The sequence below is a fragment of the Microtus pennsylvanicus genome, chromosome 1 (genome assembly GCF_037038515.1).
Source record: "Microtus pennsylvanicus isolate mMicPen1 chromosome 1, mMicPen1.hap1, whole genome shotgun sequence".
Taxonomy (NCBI): domain Eukaryota; kingdom Metazoa; phylum Chordata; class Mammalia; order Rodentia; family Cricetidae; genus Microtus; species Microtus pennsylvanicus.
The window spans coordinates 168,087,553-168,110,038 of NC_134579.1; the positions used below are offsets into that span (position 1 = coordinate 168,087,553).

Genomic DNA, 22,486 nt, shown 5'->3' on the forward strand with positions numbered 1-22,486 from the left:
CAGAAAAGTGAAAAAACTTGCTTAATTACAGGTGCTTAGGCTTAGGACAAAGATTAGAATTTTTAGACCACAACTCTGGCCTGTGTGACACATCCCTCTTACATCATGAGTAGACTCAAAATATTTATTTTAACTAAATGGTCAGACTCCCCCCATTTCTGTCTCTGTCTCTCTTGGTCTTCCTCCCTTCCTCCATCCCTCCCCCCCTCTTTCTTGTTTATTTGGTTTTTAGAAACAGGGTTTCTCTGTGTATCCCTGGCTATCCTGGATCTCCCTCTGTTGACCAGACTGTCCTTGAACTCATAGAGATCCACCTGCCTCTGCCTCCCAAGTGCTGGGATTAAAGGCAAGCATCACCGACCCTTCTTTTCTCTTCTTGCAGTGCTTGGAGTTGAATCCTGGACATCTCCTACATGTTAAGCAAGTGTTCTACCACTGAGCCACACTCCCTGCGCAATCATACTGTTTACAATCAGGGTTGTTCTGTTAAAAGCCTCACTGTAAGAGTAAACCTTTCATAGTTACATAAAAAGGGATGTTTTAACTTTCTTTAAATGTATTAATCCTTTAATACAGATAACTCTATCACATTTATCTAATACTATATCTAAGCAGTTTTGTTGCCGTCCCACACCTGCCCATTTCAGTGTAAAGTAATACGCCCAACTCCATTCAGATAAATGAAACACGTTCTTCCAAAGAGTAATCATTTATTATTTGGACATGAATCAGGTTGGTCTTTGGTCTAAGGACACAGCATCTGGCCAACTCATAAAAGTAGCTGAAGTGATGGGGGAGTTCTTGTGGTCGTAGGTGTTTGCTGCCGTCACCTATAGTATCCACTCACCAGAAGTACTCAGCTCAGGAGGACATGGGTACCTTGTGTGTTTTTTAAAAGACAGGAAATACAGAGCAGTCAAAGTATTGGAAGGCAGAGAATTGTGCAGAAGAAGTGTTCTGGGGCCTGAATCCCCCTAGAAGACACTGAAACAGGCCTGACTGTCACCAGCCAGCCTCAGCTAGAAGAATGCTGTGAGAACAGGGCCACACTGAGCTGGAAGCGGCTGGGTCACAGGGGTACCACCTGAAGGGTGGGCAGAGGACCACGGGGAGGAGCCACATACTCTTCCTCTCGGAGTAGCCGCAGCAGGATGTTTTTCTTATTCTTGGGCCAGCTGTAAACATGAGTGTTCTGGAGCCAGGTGGGCACGTGCTCCTGTGGAAGAGAGGACAGGAGCAAAGGTCACAGGAGAGAAGCCTGGATTCCAGATCCAGGGCTCAGTTCTGAACAGTCTGGCTTGCCCTTCATAGGCGTTCCCGGCTGTCTTGGGAGCTGCTGTTTTGGTTTTGGAGGGTTTAACACGCAGAGCACTTTTGGCTTCGGGTGCAAGCTGTGTATTCATTATGGAAACCACATGTGCACAGCTTTTTCTGTCAGTCTCCCAGGCTACCTGCCCTTTGCATGTCAACGTGCTTTTCACCACCTTCACATGAAAGGGGTAGGACAGAGGTCATACCGAATGATGTGAATTCCCTCTTGGCTTTGGGGGAAGGATGCCAGGGTTGCGGGCTTAATATAATTCATGAATCTTTCACTCCAGCCTGAGGTCTGGCCTGAAGTGAAAGAAGCAGGACAGATCTCAGAACATGAGGCTGGGGTTCCACAGGTCAGTGTCGGGGACCACCCTCAGGACCGCCCTTGTGGGCCAGATATTCTGATGGGGAGAAGCAACCATAAGCTCAACAGCACCGCAGAAAGGCCGGGGGATGCTGGTGTAGAAGGGAAAAGGCTGCAGCTTTTGAGAGGGTGCTTAGGGAAAGTCTCACAGCGATGGAAAATGTGAGGCATCTTCAAAAGCAACAAGAGCACAGCGGCAAAATCAGAACAAGTGACGCTGAGTGGGTGAGGAGGGCCAGAATTTAAGGGGGCTGTATCAGAGAAGGCCTGAAGACCACTATCAGGCCTCTGGTTTTCATTTTATGGTGTGCTGCTTTGAGGATTGTAGCATGAGTTTAGAACCAGGACTCAATGTTAAGAGCAGAAGGTATCTAATGAAAAGGCACAGTAACTGTCTTGAGGACCAAAAATCCCACATGGAGGCAAAAAATCAGCATAAACTCTTTTCTAGATGAAGTATGTTAATGTCCCAACTTCTGACAATAAAGAGACTGTCAGGTGAAATTTAAAAGCAATAGTAACCCCAACTAGAAATTATATATACATATCGGCATGTGCCAGTCATTCTAAGTAGTTATTGCCAGAGCCCATTGGTTAAAGTACTGTGATTAAATGCTCTCAGAAATGGGACAGTGCCTTCCACAGGCATGAAGGAAAGAACCTCACATGTAGAGTGGTCGCAAGGATACAAGGATAGGCAAGAGTTCATTAGGCCAACAAGCTGGGAAAGGGCATTATAAGGAGAAGAAAGAGAGGGCGAAGACACTTTGATAGAGAGAAGATGAGTGAGGTTTGCTGACATGACCCATTATGACCAGAGCAGAGGCACCCGGTAAGAAGAAAGGAAAATGAGTAAGTGGACAAAGTCCAATTTCAAAGAGCCTCAAGGGTCATGCTGAGGAAGGTAGCCAATGTTTTGAAGTCAGTAGGAAACATCACAGAATTTTGAAACTAGAGATATAGATTGAAGTTCTTTGCTGGCAAAGTGGAAGGTGACTTAGTATAGGGTCCCAGAGGAAATGGGGAGACCAGTAAAGAGATTTGCCAGTCAGTGACTGCATTTATTCTACAGGCAAGTTAGGGCCAGGGAAGATGAGGAGTCTTTTCTTATGCATTGGGCACTGACCAATCCTGTGTGTCCCATTCACATAGATTGGTTCCCTACTGTGGAGCAGAGGTTTCAATGCAGTCCTGATATCTAGGAATCTTCCAGAATGAGGCTGCCTCTAAGATCAGAGGGCTCTGGTCTGAGTCTCAAACTGTTTACTTAGTTGCTGTCTTCTGTTTGCCAGGCCTGGAAAATGTTCTCCAGTAGCTTGACTTACATTCTCTAAAGCTGTCAGCATAGCCTTAGGAATATAATCAAAACCCTCATGAGAATCCCAGCAAGGTCCACTTAGGGTGCTGGTACTCCACTGAACTGTGTGCAGCAGAATACTGATGTGGAGCAGAAAGCAGAGGCTCCATCCTTTGGTTCTAGGATGTGAGAGGGATGACAATACCCTCTTATTCCTGGGCCTTTGAATACCTGATCCCCAGTTGATGATGCTGTTTGGAGGTGTGGCCTGGCTAGACGAATTATGTCACTTGAAATGGGCTTTTGGGGTGTCAAAAGCCACACTCTCTTTGTTTCCTGTTTGTCACTGGGGATGTGAGTCATCAGCTCTCAGCTTCCCACTCTAAATGTCATGCTTGCCTGCTGCCACACTAACCTGTCAGGATGGTGACGGATCTTAGCCCTCTAGAACCATGAGTCCAAAACCAACCCTTCCTTCTATGTGTTGCTTTGCACATGGTATTTTATCACAGCAATAGAGAAATAATTAAGCATAAACCATCCTTTATGTACAGAGAACAACAAGAACAGCCTTGATCCTGCCAGACTTGCAGGCCTTTCCTATTCCTACTGTGAGCCCAGTGCACAACTTGCTGATCTTTCTGGTAATACTGTTCTCTCTGAGGGCTGTCAAAGAGTTGACAAGATTTTCAGTCTAAAATCCCAGGTAGTCATCAAACCAGATTTGGAAAAAAAAAAAAAGAATTATTTGAGGATCTTGTTGTTTGTTTACCTTCTTGGCATTTGGAAATAGCACAGGGATGAATCTGAAATTCATGCTTCCTTGATTTATGAACTCGATCTGCATCTAAAATCAAACAAATGTGAAGATTAAGTAATCTGTGAACAAAGATGAGAAGTTGATGTGTCAACAATAGTGCCAGCCCACATGGCGGCCTTATTCTTCTGGGTTGTTTGTTTGAGAAACTCTCCCCATTACACACTATGCCAATGCCACTTTTCTTGTATGGAACACTATGCTGGCTGTTCTTGGTTGTCAACTTGACTACATCTGGAATTAAATCAAAACTGGCTGGGCACAGCTGTGAGGGAGTTTTGCTTAATTAAATCATTTGAAGTGGGAAGATCTACTTAATCTGGATCTTTGAGATGGGCAGACACACTTTTAATCTAGATCTCTTTAAAGGGGAAGACCACCTCTAATCTGGGCCACATCTTCTTCTGGAAGCCTATATAAATGGAAGAAGAAAGCATCTCTCATTGCCTGTTTGCTTTCACTCTCCCTAGCACCTCCATTCCTGCACTGGATTAGAGTCTACTTCCAGATTCGCTGTTTACTGAAGACCAGCTGAGACATCCAGCAATAACTATTGGATTACTGTCTACCATTGGTAGACTGCCAGACTAGAGCCTTTAAACCATTCTAATAAATACCCCCTTTCTCCATATAGTATATGTGTGTGCACGCACACAAACATATATATTCTGTAATTGCTGTTCCTCAAGAGAACCCTGAGTAATACCACCACCTCTTGAAGGCCTGTTAAAAGTCACATTCTAGGAACCAGAAAGCTGGCTTAGCAGGTGCAGGTACAGGTGCTTGCCAACCTAAGTTCTATCCCTGGAGCTCACATGGCAGAAGGAAAGAACTGACTCCTGCAAGTTCCACTCTGTTTAGTGACATACACATACAGTAAGTAAATAAATAAAAAGTTTAAGTTCTATTCTGGCCAGGACCTTGAATTTTTTTTTAAGATTTATGTATGTATGTATATATGTATGCAGTATCTGCCTGCATGTACACCTGCATGTCAGAAGAGGGCGCTATATCTAATCATAGACAGTTGTGAGCCACCATGTGGTTGCTGGGAATTGAACACTGGATCCTTTGGAAGAGCAGTCAGTGCTGTTAACCTCTGAGCCGTCTCTCCAGCCCCAGGACCTTGAATTTTTTTGTTGATTTGTTGGTTGGATTTCTTTGGGTTAGGGTCTCCAGTGTAGCATAGACTAGCCTGGAACTCACTGTGTACCTCAAACTGGCTTTGAACTCACAGAAGTCAAGTGCTGACTTTGGGTTTTAAGGATTAGGAGTGTGCATGGGCTGGGTCACCTCAGTTCATGAGAGCAGACTATGTATCTCTCCAATTCTGTAATCAATAACTTTATATTATTAGCTTTCAGTGGCCAAGTATGAGGGTATTTATAAATTCATAATATGGAAATGAGTAAAGTGCTAGGATTATTATTATTTTGTTGTTGTTGTTGTTTTTGAGAGCCTGTTTAGCAGAGTACCTTTGATACAATTCAGGTAATCCTCCCAGAGCTAGCAACCTAGTGAGCAAGCAGGAAGGAAAATTGACAACCAGAGGACAATGTGCAGAGTGTGAACAATTGCTGGGGAAGCCCAGGATGGGGTTTCTTGTTCTGCCTCAGGGAGTGTGGAGACAGTACAAGAGAGGGACCACTGCTCAGGTAAAGGAAAGAGGGGAGAAGGCCAGGAGAGAGACCATAAGCGCCTGGATGAGGAGGTATGTTAGTATGACTGGAACCATCTGGAAACACACCTCTTCTGGAGCACAGATGGGCTTGGCAGAGGGGGCTAGGAAATCAGCCAAGAAGAGCCCACTCCATCAGGTCTGAGGTTCCCTTCCCAGATCAATCAGGTTTTACACTCTGGTCACCTAAGAGGATTTAGCTACAAGAACTCTATCAAAATCAGAATTTTCAATATCAGGGGAGTTAAAACCCTCCAAATCCCAAGACTGGCACAGAGCGTTCAGCCATCTGATGACAAGGAGAACAAGGAATTACGTATCCTGAACAATTTCATCTTCCCATTGATTTTTATAACTGTGAAGCTCTTGTTGTGTGTGGGAATAGAAGAAGAAAGTGAATGTGGAAACAGAGACAACCCTGTCCCCCACACCCACTCTCACCGACATACACAACTCAGGCCTGCACAGGGGGTTTTCTCAGAGCCATCTCCCTTCAAAACACAGACGACAACACGGAAAGCATATGCTACACTGACCAGAGCACTGTGCAGCTTAAGTACTGCTAACCACGCCATCGCAGAGTAAGACCTGTGGGGGAGGGCGTGGCGTCTGTTAAGTTCCAAGTAGAGCTGGGTTTCATTTCTGACTTCAAGGGCACTGTGTACTATTTGGTTTGTTCCCTGGGCTCCCCAGGGTGTCAAGGACTAGCCTTTAGTAGTGTTTTTATTTTCTCTCAGATGCTGGCTTTGTAATGAAGTCATCTGGTCTGTGATGTAATAACTCATTAGTGTCTAAGGAGGCCAGGAAGTCAGCTCAGGGATAGGAAGATCCTCCTATATCTGATGGCACATCCAGTCCCTCCTGAGATGGGGAAGAGCCTAGGACATTAGGCCAAGAAACCAAATTTGGAGACCACATGGTCATAGCTGGCACAGTCACCCGAGCTCGGGCTGAGCTGTGTGTATGACTGTTCTCCTTGCCATACACCAACACAACTAAGCAGGTTTTCCCAGGAACTGATAGGGACCTGGAGTCCTTCCCAAGTACCAGCTGCTGGCTTCTGGGACAGGCAGGTTCTTAGAGATGTGAATGGAGTGTCAGTGTTTTGGGGCTGTGCAGACACGATAAAGACAGCTAAGGGATAGCAGCACCCAGAATCAGTCATGACCTTTATAGATCAGCTTGTTTCTAGGAATGCTATTTTTCAGAATCCTGACCACAGGCTGGCACAAGGTAAAATTGGACAGGAAGCAGATTTATCTCCAGACCTTTGGCCTGACCCTTGACTCTTGCCACCTTGCCTTAGCTTCTGCTTTGGGTTGTGAACTCAACAAGTGGTCCACATTTGGTGGAGTAGGTGATGGAGACCTTAGAGACCCTGTGATGAATGCTGCTTCCACCCTGCTCTCTTGCAATGCCCTGGACTACACGGTGGATGGCATTTAACTTGACTTCCTCTGAGGTAAAGGTGTCCTGGGACTGCTGGCTGCTTCCTGCCTTGTGCTGCTTAGTCCTTGCATCGGGGTCACTTCCAGTAATCCATTATTCCATGTCCTCACGCAGGATAAGAACTGAAGTTGGCCTTATGAGTTCAAGTCTAGTGATTTCCCTACTCTTTCTCAAATTTCAGGATCCTTGGTAAATAAACAAGCCTGAGAAAGCAGCTCTAGGTTGGGAGGCTCAGGGCGAGTCCCCCCTTAGACATACTCCCACTAGGGATCTCACAGGACAGTTGGAAGATTACAGATTTAGTCTGTCTCCTAGCAAAACAGAAATAGTCTCCAAAGTCTCTCGAAACCCACAAAGGACAAGAAGACAGCTAGGCCATAAATCAGCTAGTTCTAAAGGTGAGCATTATTTTCTCAGATGCTGAGCAAGTTTGATTCCTCCTAAATTTTCCCATGGTTTAACCAGGCCCCATAGTCCAGGTTTGGCAGTAGAATGTTTCCCACCTATCACAAACTAAGAACAATTACTTTAGTTAACTATTTTCTATGTGCCATAACTTCAAACATTTCTTCATTTATCTTCACAGAATTGTGCATACTAGTGATCCATGTTATGAATAGGGTCGCAGGAGAGCGGTATTCAAGTACTTCGGCCATGGTCATATAGCCTGCACTTAGGAAACTAACATGACTAGGCTTTTATGATATGACAGAACTGTCCTTCCTACTTTGCTCCTTATGTCTCTGAAAAAGCAAGGGTCAGACTCCAACAGCTACAGTAACCTGCCCACTCCACCACTCACTCTTCTGTCCTGAGATTTAACATTTGTTGGTAAACAGCCAAGCAAACAAAGCCTGACATTCTAGCACCTTGATCTCTTAGTAACAGGACCAGCTGAGTACTAGGCAGAGCGTAGTGTTTCTCAGTGGGTCTCACAGTATACAGAGCCATTACCAATAACGTCTCCTGACATGGGAGGCCGGAGAGTCTCCCCCTAACATCCTGCCACCATGGGTGAAAAGCATCCTCCCCGGAGAAGGTGCCTGTTCCAGAAGAGCAGCAGGCACCGTGGTCTCACCACTCACCATTCGGTGAATGTACTTAGTATGTAAGCCGTGCTCATCGTCGTCCAGCTGCGACTCAGCACCTTCCACATCCTGTTTGTATTTGGGGCTGATTGCAACAATTATCATCACTGTCTTCTGTTAATGAGAAGGAGAAAAGCATGTTTAGGGAAGTGTGGTTCATTTGGTGAAGACCAGCTGGAAAGTGGCCAGCAGGACCATAAGCGGTCCCTGACCTGCTGGCGGGTACAGGGCCAGTCCCTCTCTCTCTCTCTGAAAGCAAAAGGCACCAGCCCCCACCCAGGCATGCAGTCATCTGCACTCCTTCCCATTGCCTCCATGCCCAGAACCCTACAAACACACAGAGCAAAGGCTCCAAGAGGAAGTCTCCCGTCTTCCACAGCCCTCACTAATATACGGCTAGTGAAAGCCTAAATCGCTGAATCTGCATGGAAGCAGAGAGGCACTGGCACCGCGCAGAAAAGTACCCTTCCTCCCTGCAGCCTGATGTGAGCTGTCAGTCACTCTGCTTCTCCACTGCCCTGCTTTCCCCGTGCACATTAGCACAGTCAGTAGGAGCAGACCCTTCAGCACAAAGCAAACTCCAGGCTGCAGACAAAAGGAAAGCAAAACCCTGGCCTGCTGAGGCTTCCACCCCCACCCACTTCTGCCCAAAGAAGCGCCCGGCCCTGGACATGCTGGCAGCAATCAATTTCTATCTTGTTAAAGCACAAGGTGTCCCAGTGGCTAGTATAGATTCTGTCTGTGGAACTCGAATCACAAGGCTGCAAGTGGGTGCCCTGGGGTGCCATGCTGCATAGCTTGCAAGTCTGCCCAGAAACCCTTTAGCCCAGGCCTACAAACACTTGGAAAGGCCCCAAATTCAACTGGATTCGGCCCCCACCACCCACCCCCGCGCCTTCATTTCCTCCTTTCCTATTCTGGTCTAGAAATTGTTTGCACTGATTGTTATCAACCACCTGTGTCTGGTTTGACCGTTATTTCCTGCCTCTGCATGTCCAGGAGGGTGACCCCATCCTTCCTTTCCAAGTCTTTGCATAGCTTCCAACAAGAGAGGCTTTGTCAGACTTCCTCAGGCTCAGACTTTGGGAGCGTATCAGGGTTTTCCTTGTGAAATAGCTTCCCATGCTAATTGTTTTTCTCAGCAGCACACATCCTCAGAATTTAGGAATATACTTACATCTCGAAGGTAGCGCTCCATCCATTTAATAATATCAATACCCCTGATTCTATCCTCAAATATGTCAATCTACAAGAAAAAGGATGAGAGGAAGGGTTCTTGATGAGAACTTTCCCTGGGTTCAGAGCTCAAGAAAACACAAGAAGTTACACATGTCTGGAACCCTAACTCGGGCTCTGAATAGGGAGAGGAATACACGGGTCCAAACAATGAGACACAAGTTTCATGACAGTCACCCTATTTCACCATCCGCAGACATTTAAGTTTATAATTAGGGTCTAGTGGTTCATATCAAAATGTGTCTGCAACTATTATAATTATATGGTCAAAAATCTGAAGGACACAGTGTATCACTAAATTGGATATAAGCCAGGAAGGCAGAAATAGTACAGCTATGTATCTGTAATTTGAAAAATTGTAGGCAGATTCTGAAACTTTAGTGCATCTGTAGTGTGCAAATGCTGAGACACAGCTGTGCTGTATGGCCTGTGTGAGTTGGGTCATGCTTAGAGTATTATGTCCAGCTTCAGTTACACGTTTCAAAAGGACTGTAAAAATCCGAAGAACAGTCACAAAAACAATTGCTGAGCTGGTCAGGAGGGGTTAAGGATGAAAGTCAAGGAGAACTCTGATAAGACTCAGATTATTATTATTAGGTAATACTCCTTTAGGTATTAGAAGTGCAGAAAAATCAAATCATTTGTTTTATAGAGGCCCAAATCTCAGTCTCTCTCTCCTATCTAATCTATCTCTTATTGGTCTACATCTCTCCCTCCTGGATGTGTGTGTGTGTGTGTGTGTGTGTGTGTGTGTGTGTCTGTCTGTCTGTCTGTCTGTCTGTTCCGTGTACATGGCACTCCTGATCGGAGGAGGGAACATATAATAGGTGCCATCAGGAGAAGGTCTTTGGAGAAGGTTATTTGATTAGCCTCGCTGCCCCCCCTAGTGATTATCCTGGTGTTACCCTGCTGTTTAGAACTGACCGAGTCTCACTAGTCATCAAGCATCCGGAGCCAGCTACTGTCTCCCCGCATGCCCTGTCTACTTCATTGCCACCTTCGTTCCCTCACACCCTGCATGCACAGCATACGCTTTCGGCTCTGTAAGTCACAGTGACTTCCCCTTCCCATCACCCAGCTCTCACCCTTTTGGGCCACTAGTAGCAAACACATTATAATATTCTTTCATTTACTCAGTGTCTCATTTATGACCTCTTCATCTTTCTATCCTGCTTCTAAGTTCCCCATAGAAAGAGATTATGTGTTTACTTAACTATTACCCCTATAGAGTACCTCATATAAACTTGGGATGTATTCCTTTATTGATAGACCATTTTCAAAATGGAATAGCTTTTGTTTGGATGATTTTTTTTAAAGACAGGGTCTCCCTGTTGTTCTAGCTGGCCTGGAACTTGCTAGGTAGACCAGGCTGACCTTGAACTCACAGAGATCCACCTGTGTCTGCCTCGGGACTGCTGGAACCAAAAATGCACCACCAAGTTCAGCTTGATTTATGTGTTAATGTCCATGTACCTGCTATTCCAGAGCTCAGGGAGCTGAAGTAGGAATTTGAGAGTTTGTAGCTAATCAGGTATACACTGAAAAATGTCTCAAAAAGTGAAAACAAAACCAAGATAATAATGTCTATTCTGGCCAAAGCCTGCACCAGTATGCAGTGGAGCCAGAAGTCCATTTCCATTTCACATTGCGAATGGGCAGCCTGGGTTCTACTCCTGGCTCTGCTGGTTATGAGGATTTAATGGCAACACAGAAAAGACACACAGTGTAATGCCAGACATGATGTTAACATGCCATAAATGGCCATTACTAGCCAGTACAGAAGTTGTTCCCCGCTACAGAGACAGACATTCTGGGCAGTGTCTGCCTCTCTAGATGTCCATCAGAGTCTACTGCGACCGTATGACAAGTTTTACACACTGTTGCTGTTAGGAGCTAATTATGTCCGTAAAAGGCACATCAGCTGGAAGTGGTGGCTTACACTCGTAAGGAGGCTGACATAGGGGGATTGTCAGCGTGGGCTATAAAGTGAGATCCTATCTCAAAAAATAAAGTAAAAATGAATTTTTAAAAACTTTCTCATAACCTCATGTGACTGGATTTGGAGATAGGGCCTCTGAGAAGATAACTCGGGAAAAATGAGGTGCTGGATGAGTCCCCACTCCCATAGGATTGGTGTTTATGGAAGAAGAAAGAATTAGTACACAGGTCTGTGCATACACAGGAGAGGGACCATGTAAGAACAGAGAGAGGATGGCCTCTCAAGTCAAGGGGGATGATCCCGGATGAAACCAACTTTGTTTCAGCCTTGTTCTTGGCCTTCCAGCCTCCAGAACTGTTGGAAATGAGCTTCTGCCTAAGCACCCTATCTAGAGTGTCTTCCGGCTGACTTACATGGCCACCTTCTTCAGGTCCCAGGCTCCATTAGTGTCCCGTTGGTGACTGTGTCCTGCTAGTGGCAGGGCAGGACACTCTTCCCTAAGATTTCCTAAACCTACCTAAACCTTTATGCTGGCTTGTTAAAAGTAAACTCTCCTTCAGTTACTCATTGTTTGATTTCACTGAGAGCATCCCGATGTAGATTGTGTCCATAGCTGTTCACAAGCACAGGCTTTCATAGGCTAAGGGTCAGGGGCACATTTAAATCCCTGAACTGCACTGCACAGGGCTCGTCTAAGGTTCATGTCCTGGCTGTTCTCCAGAGGCAGTCAATCTGTATGTTTATATTTGGAAAAGAGAAAAGTATGCTCTTATACATTGCCTCAGGTCTCACAATTTGATTTTTATATCACAGTTGCCACAGCACTGTCTTAGTTTGAAAATGAGAAAGCGATATGTTAATCTATAGAGTTGTGAAGTTGAATTACATAAATTGTAGGCATCTTAAAAAAAATAGGCACTTCTATTTTTAGGGAGTATTATAGGAAAAAAAATTCAAATAAAAACTACTAAACAACTCTAAGCCACTCTTTAGTCTTTAGTTTGTAAGTGTTCCTCTTTAGCCTCCAGTATCTGCAGGTCTCTCATCCTCACTGCCCTGTGGAATTCACTGCTGCTGAATGCCGAGGAGAGGCTTCTGAGAAGGAAGTACTCTTAATGTTTGAGGAAAGCCAGTCCTCTGAGTCGCAACCTGTGGTATTTTGTTTATCCTAAGGAAGAATGTACATGGCTTTAAGCTGTGTTGTTTCAGGGATTGGCAGGGAGACAGATTATGTGCTTGAGAATTTTGGGCCCCAGATCACAATGGACCTGCAGGGGTAAAGCAGGGTCATCTCTCCTAGACAGAGACTAGACCATGTCTTCCCTGTCCAGAAACTTCCCTCCAAGGGCAGCTGTGTGCAGTGGGGGCCCAGGGTTTTACTTCAAACCTCAAAATCTAGTACAGAGCAGAGGGTCTGGTGTGAAAAAAAAAAACTACCTTGCTGAGCTTGTAGCTTCCTGGACCACAGGAGGCACGTTGGTGGCTATGGCTGGTGAGAAAGGGCAAAGGCAGAAAGTGTAGCAAAAGTCAGGCCTTTCTTCAGCTATGACCAGCAGGACCAAAGGCTGGAATTAGCACTATTATGGACATTTTGGAGGAAAAGTGCTGGAGACTTTGGGTGGTTTAAAATGTGGTAGAATACTTGACTAGTATGAGTGAGGCCCTGGGCTTGACTCCCAGCACCAAATCAATAACTAGGTACCCAGAAGACAATTTTATAGTTCCATAAGCATTTAGCTCATGATCACATAAATAAAAAAAATCACCTATTCGTACTTTATCATCATCATCATCATCACTACTGTGTCCACCCGAACTGTTCAGTTTTCTCTTTGAATAAAATACTTACTGCAGTTTGGAAGCCATTCACCAACAAAAAGTTCACAAATCTCACCACCTCCATGGCTGTGTCCATAGAATAAGTGATAAAGACTTTGCCTAAGAGAGAAATTTCAGAGCTGTTGAAGCTAATCAAGTTATTCGATTGCACACAGAACCTGTAAGTGGTTTGTGCTGCCCCTTGCGTTGGAGGGCGATCTGAGGGCTTATGTCTTCACTGGTGTGGATTGCTGACTTCTGTGACAAGGGCTGGGGCCTGTCCAAGACAGTGCATGCCATTCAGAGTGAACAGAAGACGTCAGGGACCGAGAAGAGTCCTGGCAGGCTGAGGCCACCGCAGAGGTCCTCTGGAACACCACATGAGATGTTAAAAAGTCTGCCACCCACAGCCTGTGAGTCCTCCCAGCTCAGGCCACTGCCTTGCTTCTTGGAGACACACTTGGCCCCATGCCCAAGGAAAATGCTCTCACAGCAGGCTAAGAAGCTAAGGCTTGCTGAGGGTCACCCAGCAGTGTCTGCTTTTGATCTCATGATGCTCTCTGCTGCCCTGAACTCTTGTCTGACAAGACCAAGTAGGGGGTGATTGAGAAAGCGTTCCCGTGCCCTCCCCCAGTCGACTCCTTTTTGGAGAAAGGTCAGGAAATAGGAGCAGACTGATGCCCAGATCAGAAATGTGAGTGCAACTTCAGCTTTAAAGGGGAGACACCGCCGCAGGGCAGTCCAGCATCGCAGGCTTCCTCTTCCTCTCCAAGCCAGCACTGAGCCATAGACAGAACTGTTCTGACAAGCTCACCCGACTCAGCCAGAACCGCTGTTTTCTCAGGCCAAAGCGTTGGGGAAATTACTTGGCTAGCAGTTTAATGTGGTAGACAGATAATCTGTACATGTTGCCTTTTAGTCTAGAATGAATCAGTTAAGTCTCAGAAAACCCCGAGGCAGCGGATAAAGAAGGAAGATGCAGAAGATGAGTCTGTATGCATTCACTTGTGCTTAGACTCTTCCAAACAGAAACACGCCTCTCAAATAGAAGTGTGTGCAGGTATGATGGCGGGGGTAACCATGCAGCTAGGCATACGAGTAGCATGTGATCCTTTGTTACCTCCATATGAGCTAATCTTAGGACCCCTTTCCTAGAGTATACGACAGACAGAATATTGGGACCATACACCATGTAAGACTATGTCTGTCCAATCAGGCAGTTTTCTGAATAAAGTGTATAAGATTTTGAAGGTTCAGATTTTTTGCCTGAAAACTGTGGGGCTCACTGTCATAGGAGTCTTTTGGAGCTGAAAGGGACTAGGAGTAGAGACTCAACAGAAGCAATTAGCAAAGCAAAGGCCTCCAGTGGGGTTATGAATGTCCCGGATCTGGACAGAGTGAGCCTCTCTAGCAAATAATTTATAAGTAGTGACTGATTTCTTAAGATTTCTGGAACTAAGAATCCTAGCTGGCCTTACTCTCAGAACATTTTGATAATATTTCAACATTTCTGGATCTAGCAGCAGAATGTGGAAAATGAATCATCACCTGACACTGAACAGAGTGTTTCCTTAACTAAAAGGCTTGATTTGCATTGGGCTGTGAAGCAGTACAGAAATGTAAGATGGGTGTTTTTTTTCCTTTTTCTTTTTCTAAATAAGACTGCTCACTCCTACAGAAAGTGACCTTGTTCTTGATAGCTACTGCTAATTTACGGCGAGGCACTAGGTTTCTACCCAGTGCCTCCTGAGCATCCAATCCATTTACCCGGGGCCACACGAGACCCGATCCATCTGCCCAGGGGCACATCCCTGAAAAGCATCACTTAGAAGAGCAAAGAAATATGGGAGGGGGTGTTTGTTGTTTTCTATGTGTTAAGGAAAATCCCCAGGTAAGCAGTTGGGGAGCATTACTTGTGAGGTTAGAATCATTAAAAAAATAGCTGGGTTTTCTTTTTAAAGCAAAAAAGAAAAGGTAAATTTTTCTGTATATGTAAAATATAACTGAAATTATGGCTGAGTGACTAAGCCAAACTCTCAAAGCATAAAACCTGACAAGAAGAAACCACGTTGCAAACAACTTACGTAATTCCTCTGGCAAATTGCTGGTTTTTAGAGTTCCTCGGGCTAGGGGGTTGCTAGGGGGTCTAGGCACAGCAGCTGGGGATGGAGCCTGGGGACCCTGTGGTCTCAGCTCTGCAGGATGTTCCAAAGACGCCTCAGGTTCTCCAGCTCCATTAGGTGGTGGGTGATAGAGCTGGTCCCTGAAAGGGAATATGTTTACAGCAAATTTTTATTTTCATTACAAAGGCAAAGTTTGGGGAGACAGACGTTACAAACTGGGGACCATACCAACTCATGATCTCTCCCCTCTGCCTCTGTTTCGTATCTGACACAGAAGGAAGAGGAGTCCCATGGAGTTTCCTCTATAAACAAGCCAGCTGGCTGCCATATGTGAGGACCTGTGCTAGGGGTCAAAAGAGGGAAGCAGGATTTGATTTCTCCATTCAAGGTCTGTCTAATTGGGAAAATAAATTCCATGTACAGGTCAGACAAGGTCACCAGCAAAACAAAATAATGTGATGGGTGGCAGGAGGCTGATATGAAAGGCATTCGGAGTAAAGAGACACAACTCTGAGCTCCTGATAGATAACATTGCTTATGTTTCAAAAGCTGTTTTTTTTTCTTAAAGCCATGCAGGTTTAAAAGTCTTTCTTTTAAACTCTGTAAGTGAAGGATCCGACTGGTGACGAGGAGTCTATTGTGACTTTGCCCGCCAGCATCCCTGTGAGCATTGTGCTGAGGGTAAACAATGGCATGTACTCCTGTGAGCTTTAGAAAGCCAAGGGAATGCCAGTCTTGTCTCTGCCACTCTGCTTTCTCCTGGCAAACAGTCACAGGTGTGTGTGTTCTGCACCAGTGTCCCTGGGTGTCAAGAACAAGGTGCGGCATCTCTCTTTTGCCACTGAATCTCTTAGCAGGTATATGTGGCCCTAACTTCTGCATCAGTTGCAGCGTGCTGGAGGGAGGAGGGGGCAGCCTCTTGGCTGCTCTACTCTGGGTCATTCTCTGAGCCTCCTCTGGCCTACAGTTCTATAAGCACACAGTTCCTTAAGTTAAATCCCCTCTGCCTAAAATGGCTGAGTGGGCAGGTGAGATCCTCAGCTCTCAAGGCACTTGCTGCCAGGGCTGGTGACCTGGGTTGATCCCAGGGACCTATGTGGTGGAAGGAGAGAAGCACCTTCATGCATGCTCTGTCCTTGTGGGTGCTGTGCATGCAAGTGTGCATACACACAGGAAAGTAAGTGAAGAGTTAAAACCTAGTACACCGACAGTGTACTTCTGGTATCAACATTCTCCAGGAGAATTATCTTCTTAGCTGAACATTCTTCATCATCCTAAAATGATAACTCAAGGATACTGGGATAGGTTTAATTGATACTATAGAAATATTTGCTATGCAATAACTTTCAGCTTTCCTATAAATCTAAATGGTTCTCACGTATTGTGATTCACATCTGTAATCTCTAACACAGAGCATTGCTAGGAAGTAGAGGCTATCCTAGGCTTGTGAGTTCTAGGATAGCTTGGGTTAGGAAGTGAGACTCAATAGCTCAGATAACAATAAAAAAAATTTAAAGTGTAAAACCCTAAGTAAAGCTGCAGGCTTGAAAGTGGCCTTTCTAGCAATCTAGAATATCACTGAGGTACGAAGAGATTAGGCTGTGCAAGTGTGTGTTAGAGTGGCCGCTCTAATCTAGCTGTGTTTTTATTTGTGAGTTATTGAAAGAAATGAATTTTTATGAGAAATGAATTTTTGTTTACCTTAAACATTATGATTGTATCCCTTATTCAATACCACATATATTTGATAAAAATACTTAACGTTTTGTATGGTTTCTTGAAATGTTATACATTTCTTTGTAAGGGTGTGTCTTGTTATAAAATCACATTTTACTTAAGTCCCTTATTGAAATTTTGTGTAATTAGGAGGATGAAGGAACTGCAGAGACTTGTGGACCTTGCAGTGAAGGGAAGCAGGCTTAGGCTTTGCTTGCCAATCTTAATAAAATTGGCTTTTTTTCCCTTTGAATAAAAATTCTGAACTAATCGCCAATTTCTTTTATCTTCAAAAAAATCCACTTTAATAGGATTTTCATATGTGATTCTGTTCTATAAAAACAGAACGCAGTTTTACTTTGAGTGTTATATGAAAGTTGCACTTGAAAAGAAGCAAACATTTTATTTACTTTCTTTCCAATTTTGTTCTAAAACAGGAAACTCCACTTGTTCCTCTGTATTCTTGATACACAAATTGATAGAAAAGGTAAACTTGACAAAACATTTTAAAAATAAAAACAGTAAGGAGAAAAACTAGTCAGGGACCACTCAAGTACAGAGTGAGCCTGCGCCCTGAGTATGGGCTGACTGGGACTTGGCTCTTAGTGTGAGCCTGTGCCCTGAGTGTGGGCTGACTGGGTGCTTGGCCATTAGTGTGGCAGCATACTGGAAAGAGCTGAGGAACCTTTCAGGTTGGCTTGACTTCAGGGTATCTCATGTGATCTTGGTCAGATCTAGTGAGAACAGGAATAAAAGAACAAGTACAAAGCCGGGTAGTGGTGGCGCACGCCTTTAATCCTAGCACTCGGGAGGCAGAGGCAGGAGGATCTCTGTGAGTTCGAGGCCAGCCTGGTCTATAAGAGCTAGTTCCAGGACAGGCTCCAAAGTACAGAGAAGCCCCCCCTCCCCCGCAAAAAAAAAATCACAGTAGTCCATACTATTTGGAAGGCTGACTCGGGAGGATAACAAGTTTGAAACCAGCAAGGGCAACATAGTGAGTTTGAAGCCAGGTTGAACTACATTGTTAGAACCTGTATGAAAAAAATTGTCAGGCTGTGGTGACGCACCCTAGCACTAAGACCAGTCTGGCCCACAGAGAAAGTTCCAGGACAGGCTCCAATGCTACACAGAAAAACCATGACTCAAAATAATAATAATAATAAATTTTAAAAGGAAGGGGAAAGCCTGGCTCCCTCATTGGTCTCCGTCATCATACCATTCTGTCTTACCCTCTACCTCATACTCCTGTCATGATGCTATCAGCCGTGAAGGTGACATAGCCAAGAGGGGCCTCTTATCTTGGAACTTTGAGCTAATGAAATATTTTTTGTTTATCAAGTATTCAGTTTCAAACACCTGTTACAGCACTGGAAAATGGACCAAAGCAAAGATTTAGACAAAGTTTTGAAAACACAACATTATTTTTCTGGCAGAAGCATAGAAGGGATCAACTCGTATAGATGGTTTTATTGCAACAGAAAATAACTAGAAACCAGATGTGATGGTGCTGAGAGAGCCTTGTCCACCACTTTCTCTGTGCTCTGCCCTGAAAAGTTGATACTGAGTATTTCTCTGTGTGGCTGCGCGGACCTAGGTGGCAGGCCTGCAGACTCTCCATGTGTCTCTGTTACATTGACACTCTTCCTCATGTCAGGATGTGTGGGGATGGGTCTTGCCATACTCATACCTTGCAAGCCTCGGGAAAGAGTCTCTCTGGGCAAGCCTCTCTCCTTGGTCCTGGGGGCTGGGGTAATTCAGCATAACTTTCTGCACAGGATGCAGTCCTCTCCCCCTTCCCCCAGGAAGGGCCTGCCCAGGCAGCGCAGGCTGGATGACTTGCTGGTAGGCTGCTGGAGGGTAGCCATGAGCATCTGTGGGGGAACAAGGAAATAGCAGAGAAGGTTGGCTTCGGCTCCTCTAAGTGTAAGGCCATGCATGTTCATTGAACAGTTTTCTTTTGATAGCAACGGAGGGTCCAAATATCAACCCACCTCCATGTATTTGTCATATTCTGTACTAGTAATTAGTTCATAATATTCATGAAATTGATACGTGTTTTTTTCAATGTAAAAACATCTGTGAAATTACATTTGACATTCTAATTAGAAAATTCAAAGAATTTTTTAAGTCCTGTTTTAATAAGATACTTAGGATAATCCTTCCCTGAAGAGCCTCAGTCACACCACTATTCCTACCATAATTCCCCAGGGCTAAGAGAAATTATCCTTGTGATAGATTTAAGATTACTGTGCTGGACTAGACACGGTACTGCACGCATTTAATCCTAGACTAGGAGGCAGAGGGAGAAGGAGGCAGATCTCATGTGAGTTCAAGACCAGCCTGGTCTATATACTGAGATCCTGCCTCTCCCCAATCCAAAAAAATTACTTTCCCAGTGCCACTAGGTGAACACAGATGGACACACACGGACACACACACGGACAAACACATACACACACACACACACACACACACACACACACACACACACACTGCTTCCTCTTAGGAAGAAGTAAATGAGTGAAGCCATGGCTCATCCTCTGGGAAGGAGCCAGCAACACCTTTAACTTCACAGTCTCTCTTGTTAAAGCCATGGGCACTTGGCCCCAAGACACTGGGGAAAGGTCTCAATCAACAAGGTATTTGCTGCCTAAGTTTGAGGACCTGAGTTCAAGCTTCCAGCACCCACATACATGTAATTGGGCATGGGGCAGCACATGCTCAGTGCCAGGGAAGCAGAGACAGGAGAATGGTTGGGGCTCACTGGCAAGCCAGTTTGAGTTAGTGGGCTACTGGTTCAGTGACAGCCCTCTCTCCAAAGATAAGGTGGAGAGTGATTAAGGAGGACATCTGGCATGTACCTCTGACCTCTGCATGTATATGCATGCGCATCCACACACACATGAACACACACACAAACATGCTCATTAATTGATTATTTTTATTATTAATAGTAATCAATCATTTTTTAAAGAGCAGGGACTGATGTCAATGCATAACTTGGGAGGAAGTTGGTCCAAGGAAGCCCCAGGGTAACAGAGCCCCAAGAGAAGGCAGCTCAGCTGACCAGGTAAAAGAAAAACAGGGGCCCAGAGAGATGGCTCAGCAGTTAAGAGGATTTCTCTTTCTTCTAGAGGACTGGAGTTTAGTTCCCAGCGCCCATGTCAGGCAGTTAACAGTGACCTGTAACTCCAGCTCCAGAAGATCCAGCATCCTCCCGTAGCCTTTAGCGTGCTTGTGGGACAGACCCACACAGACATATTCATCAATAAAACCTTTAAAAGAGAGGTGTGGAAGAGGGGCGCAAGGATCCAGTGGGGTGAGAGAGGAGGATGCAGGAGCATTACCTCGACCTAGAGGGCTACCTTTGAGAAACCCAAGAGGTACATGGGGACAGGAGAGGACCAAGCGTTAAGCTCCGAAAGAGGAGCCACGAGTCCTTCATGATCCAAGCTGTCACCTCTATCTGTTTAGTGCAAAAACAATTTTGATTAAAAAAATTATCATTGGTTTTAAATCCTTGCCCAATTTATAGAAGTCATAGTTTTGTTTATCTGCCAGGGCATCATATTTGAGGGAGACACAGAGAAATAAAATAGTAAAAAAAGCAAGAAAGTGACATAACTCTTGCAGTTAGGATTCACTCTGAATGGTCAGGTCGCTGCTCTTGACTTCATTGCCCGGATGAAATAGCAGAATAGGGAGGATGGCACTGTCCTGAGTTTTGTCTGCAGTCGGAACAGTTTTAAGGAATCCTTGGGGAATGACAAACTCAAGCACAGAAGAGCAAACAACTAATATGTGTGTTTACTAGTGTGGCTGTCTCCAGGTCCTCACGTCTGGACTTAGAACCCTGGGTGGATTGTAGCGATTTCATTTATTTGTATTTTAATAAATAAAGCTTGCCTGAAGATCAGAGAGTAAAACAGCCCCACTGGTCAGCCTTACAGACCAGGCAGTGGAGGCAGACACCATTAATCCCAGTAGCCACACTAGTTAGCCATAGAAACCGGGCGGTAGTGGTGCATGCCTTTAATCCCAGCCCTAGAGAGGAATATAAGATGAGAGGAGATAGGTCTCAGACACAGTCTCATTCTGAGATTCCTGGAGGCAGGGTCGCCATTTCAGACTGAGGTAGAGGTAAGAGCCAGTGGCTGGCTGTTTTGCTTTTCTGACCTTCAGGTTGAACTTCAATATCTGTCTCCGGGATTTTATTAATCGTGCTACATTGGATGACCCTGGCAATTAACTCAGGCTAGTCTCTCAGGTCTGGTCAAACTCCCTGGAGCCATTTCATTGTTTGTCTTGACCCTTCTATCAGCTGTATCCTTCCTACCATTCTTCCTCTTGAAAAAGTGACATGCACCTCCAACGTAGGCCATGTACCGGCTTTGACACATGATCCTTGTCCTGCTATTGTTAAGCCCTGATCATTGCAAACAGGGTTTGAGGAAAAAGAGGAGTCGAGGAGATGAAAAGGATTTGCCTGGGCCCATCCCTGCTTGGGGCTGACAAAGGAAACCAGAACTTGGAGGGGAGATCTAGGAATGGGGAGAGAAGACCATGGAGCCTTTGTGGTCTAGGACAAGGCCCACCACTAAGGCTTTGCTCCGACAGCCTTCATAGAGTGGGCCACATAAATCCCAAGAGGTCTAGCTTGCCAGTGGGGATTGCAGGGCAGCCAGGCAGGTCACCACTGCTACTCAGGCTAAAACAGGAGAAAAGGTGGTCCTGGCATCATGTCACAGGCAGGAGCCCGGCTCCCCTTTAAAGTAGCTTTGCATGGCTTTAGAAACAGCTGCGCCTGCAATCCCCCAGCATCTACTGCACCAAGATACAGCCTGCATGACCAGGTCCCTGTGCTTGATCTCACCTCCCACAACACCGTCACGGGTTTATCATGGCCCACTTTCATCTTGAATATCCCAAGCTGGTCCCCACCTCTAGGATCTGAGCTTACCATCTCCATGCAGAAAGAGTTTGCCTTAGATCTTCACAGCTCAGCTTCTACTTGGCTCTTATCACCTCAGGGAGTTAGCCCCTGGCTGAGCTACCTTCTCTCTCCCCTGTTTTATTCCCTCATCACTAGAGAGGGTTTATAAGAACAGGGTGAATGGGGGTGTGGACATCATTCACCAAGCATCCCACAGCTCCTTAGGCAGTACCCAGTAAATAAGGAATAGTTAGTTACAAAGGACCCATTTTGGACTGCACAGCCTGCTTGCTTAAGTCTTGGTTTGTTAGCTGCCTGCTTCTCCTCCTCTTCCTCTTCCTCCTCCTTCTCCTCCCCCTCCCCTTTCTCTGAATCAGTTTTGTCCTCCAGAAATGAAAAAGACAAGGTCAAAGAGGAGAAACTGCTAGGGCCTTGAAAGCTTTTTCAAGGGAGATGCTGAAAGTAAACTCAAGTGAAGTTTTCACTCTTCAGAGCCATTTTTACTCCCCATATCCATTAGTGAACGGCTAATAACATTTTATTTGCTTTAAAAGGACTAGCAGGCTCTAATCATAGGGTGTGTTCCTTTTCCAGAAGGCGGATGTTAGTGCTGTTAATCAAAAGCCTTTGAATCAAGGTCAGATGATTTTGAGCAGATTATCTCCCTGCACAACATGTTTGTGTCGCCTAGCAACAAATCGTATCATTAAAATC

General features: G+C 45.2%; 1 protein-coding gene across 2 annotated transcripts in view; it reads right to left on the reverse strand.

The window, feature by feature from the left end:
* Positions 1–690: 690 nt before the first annotated feature.
* Traf3ip2 (TRAF3 interacting protein 2) overlaps positions 691–22,486 on the reverse strand; it is a 41,315-nt gene continuing 19,519 nt past the window's right edge. For both annotated transcript variants that reach the window (XM_075945228.1, XM_075945239.1), the window contains 7 exons: positions 18,527–18,710; positions 15,085–15,263; positions 13,032–13,120; positions 9,185–9,253; positions 8,005–8,121; positions 3,748–3,822; positions 691–1,216 (listed from right to left, as the gene is read on the reverse strand). In XM_075945228.1, the coding sequence (XP_075801343.1) occupies positions 1,070–1,216; positions 3,748–3,822; positions 8,005–8,121; positions 9,185–9,253; positions 13,032–13,120; positions 15,085–15,263; positions 18,527–18,710 (860 nt within the window). In that variant the 3' untranslated portion in view covers positions 691–1,069. The remainder of the gene's footprint in view (positions 1,217–3,747; positions 3,823–8,004; positions 8,122–9,184; positions 9,254–13,031; positions 13,121–15,084; positions 15,264–18,526; positions 18,711–22,486) is intronic.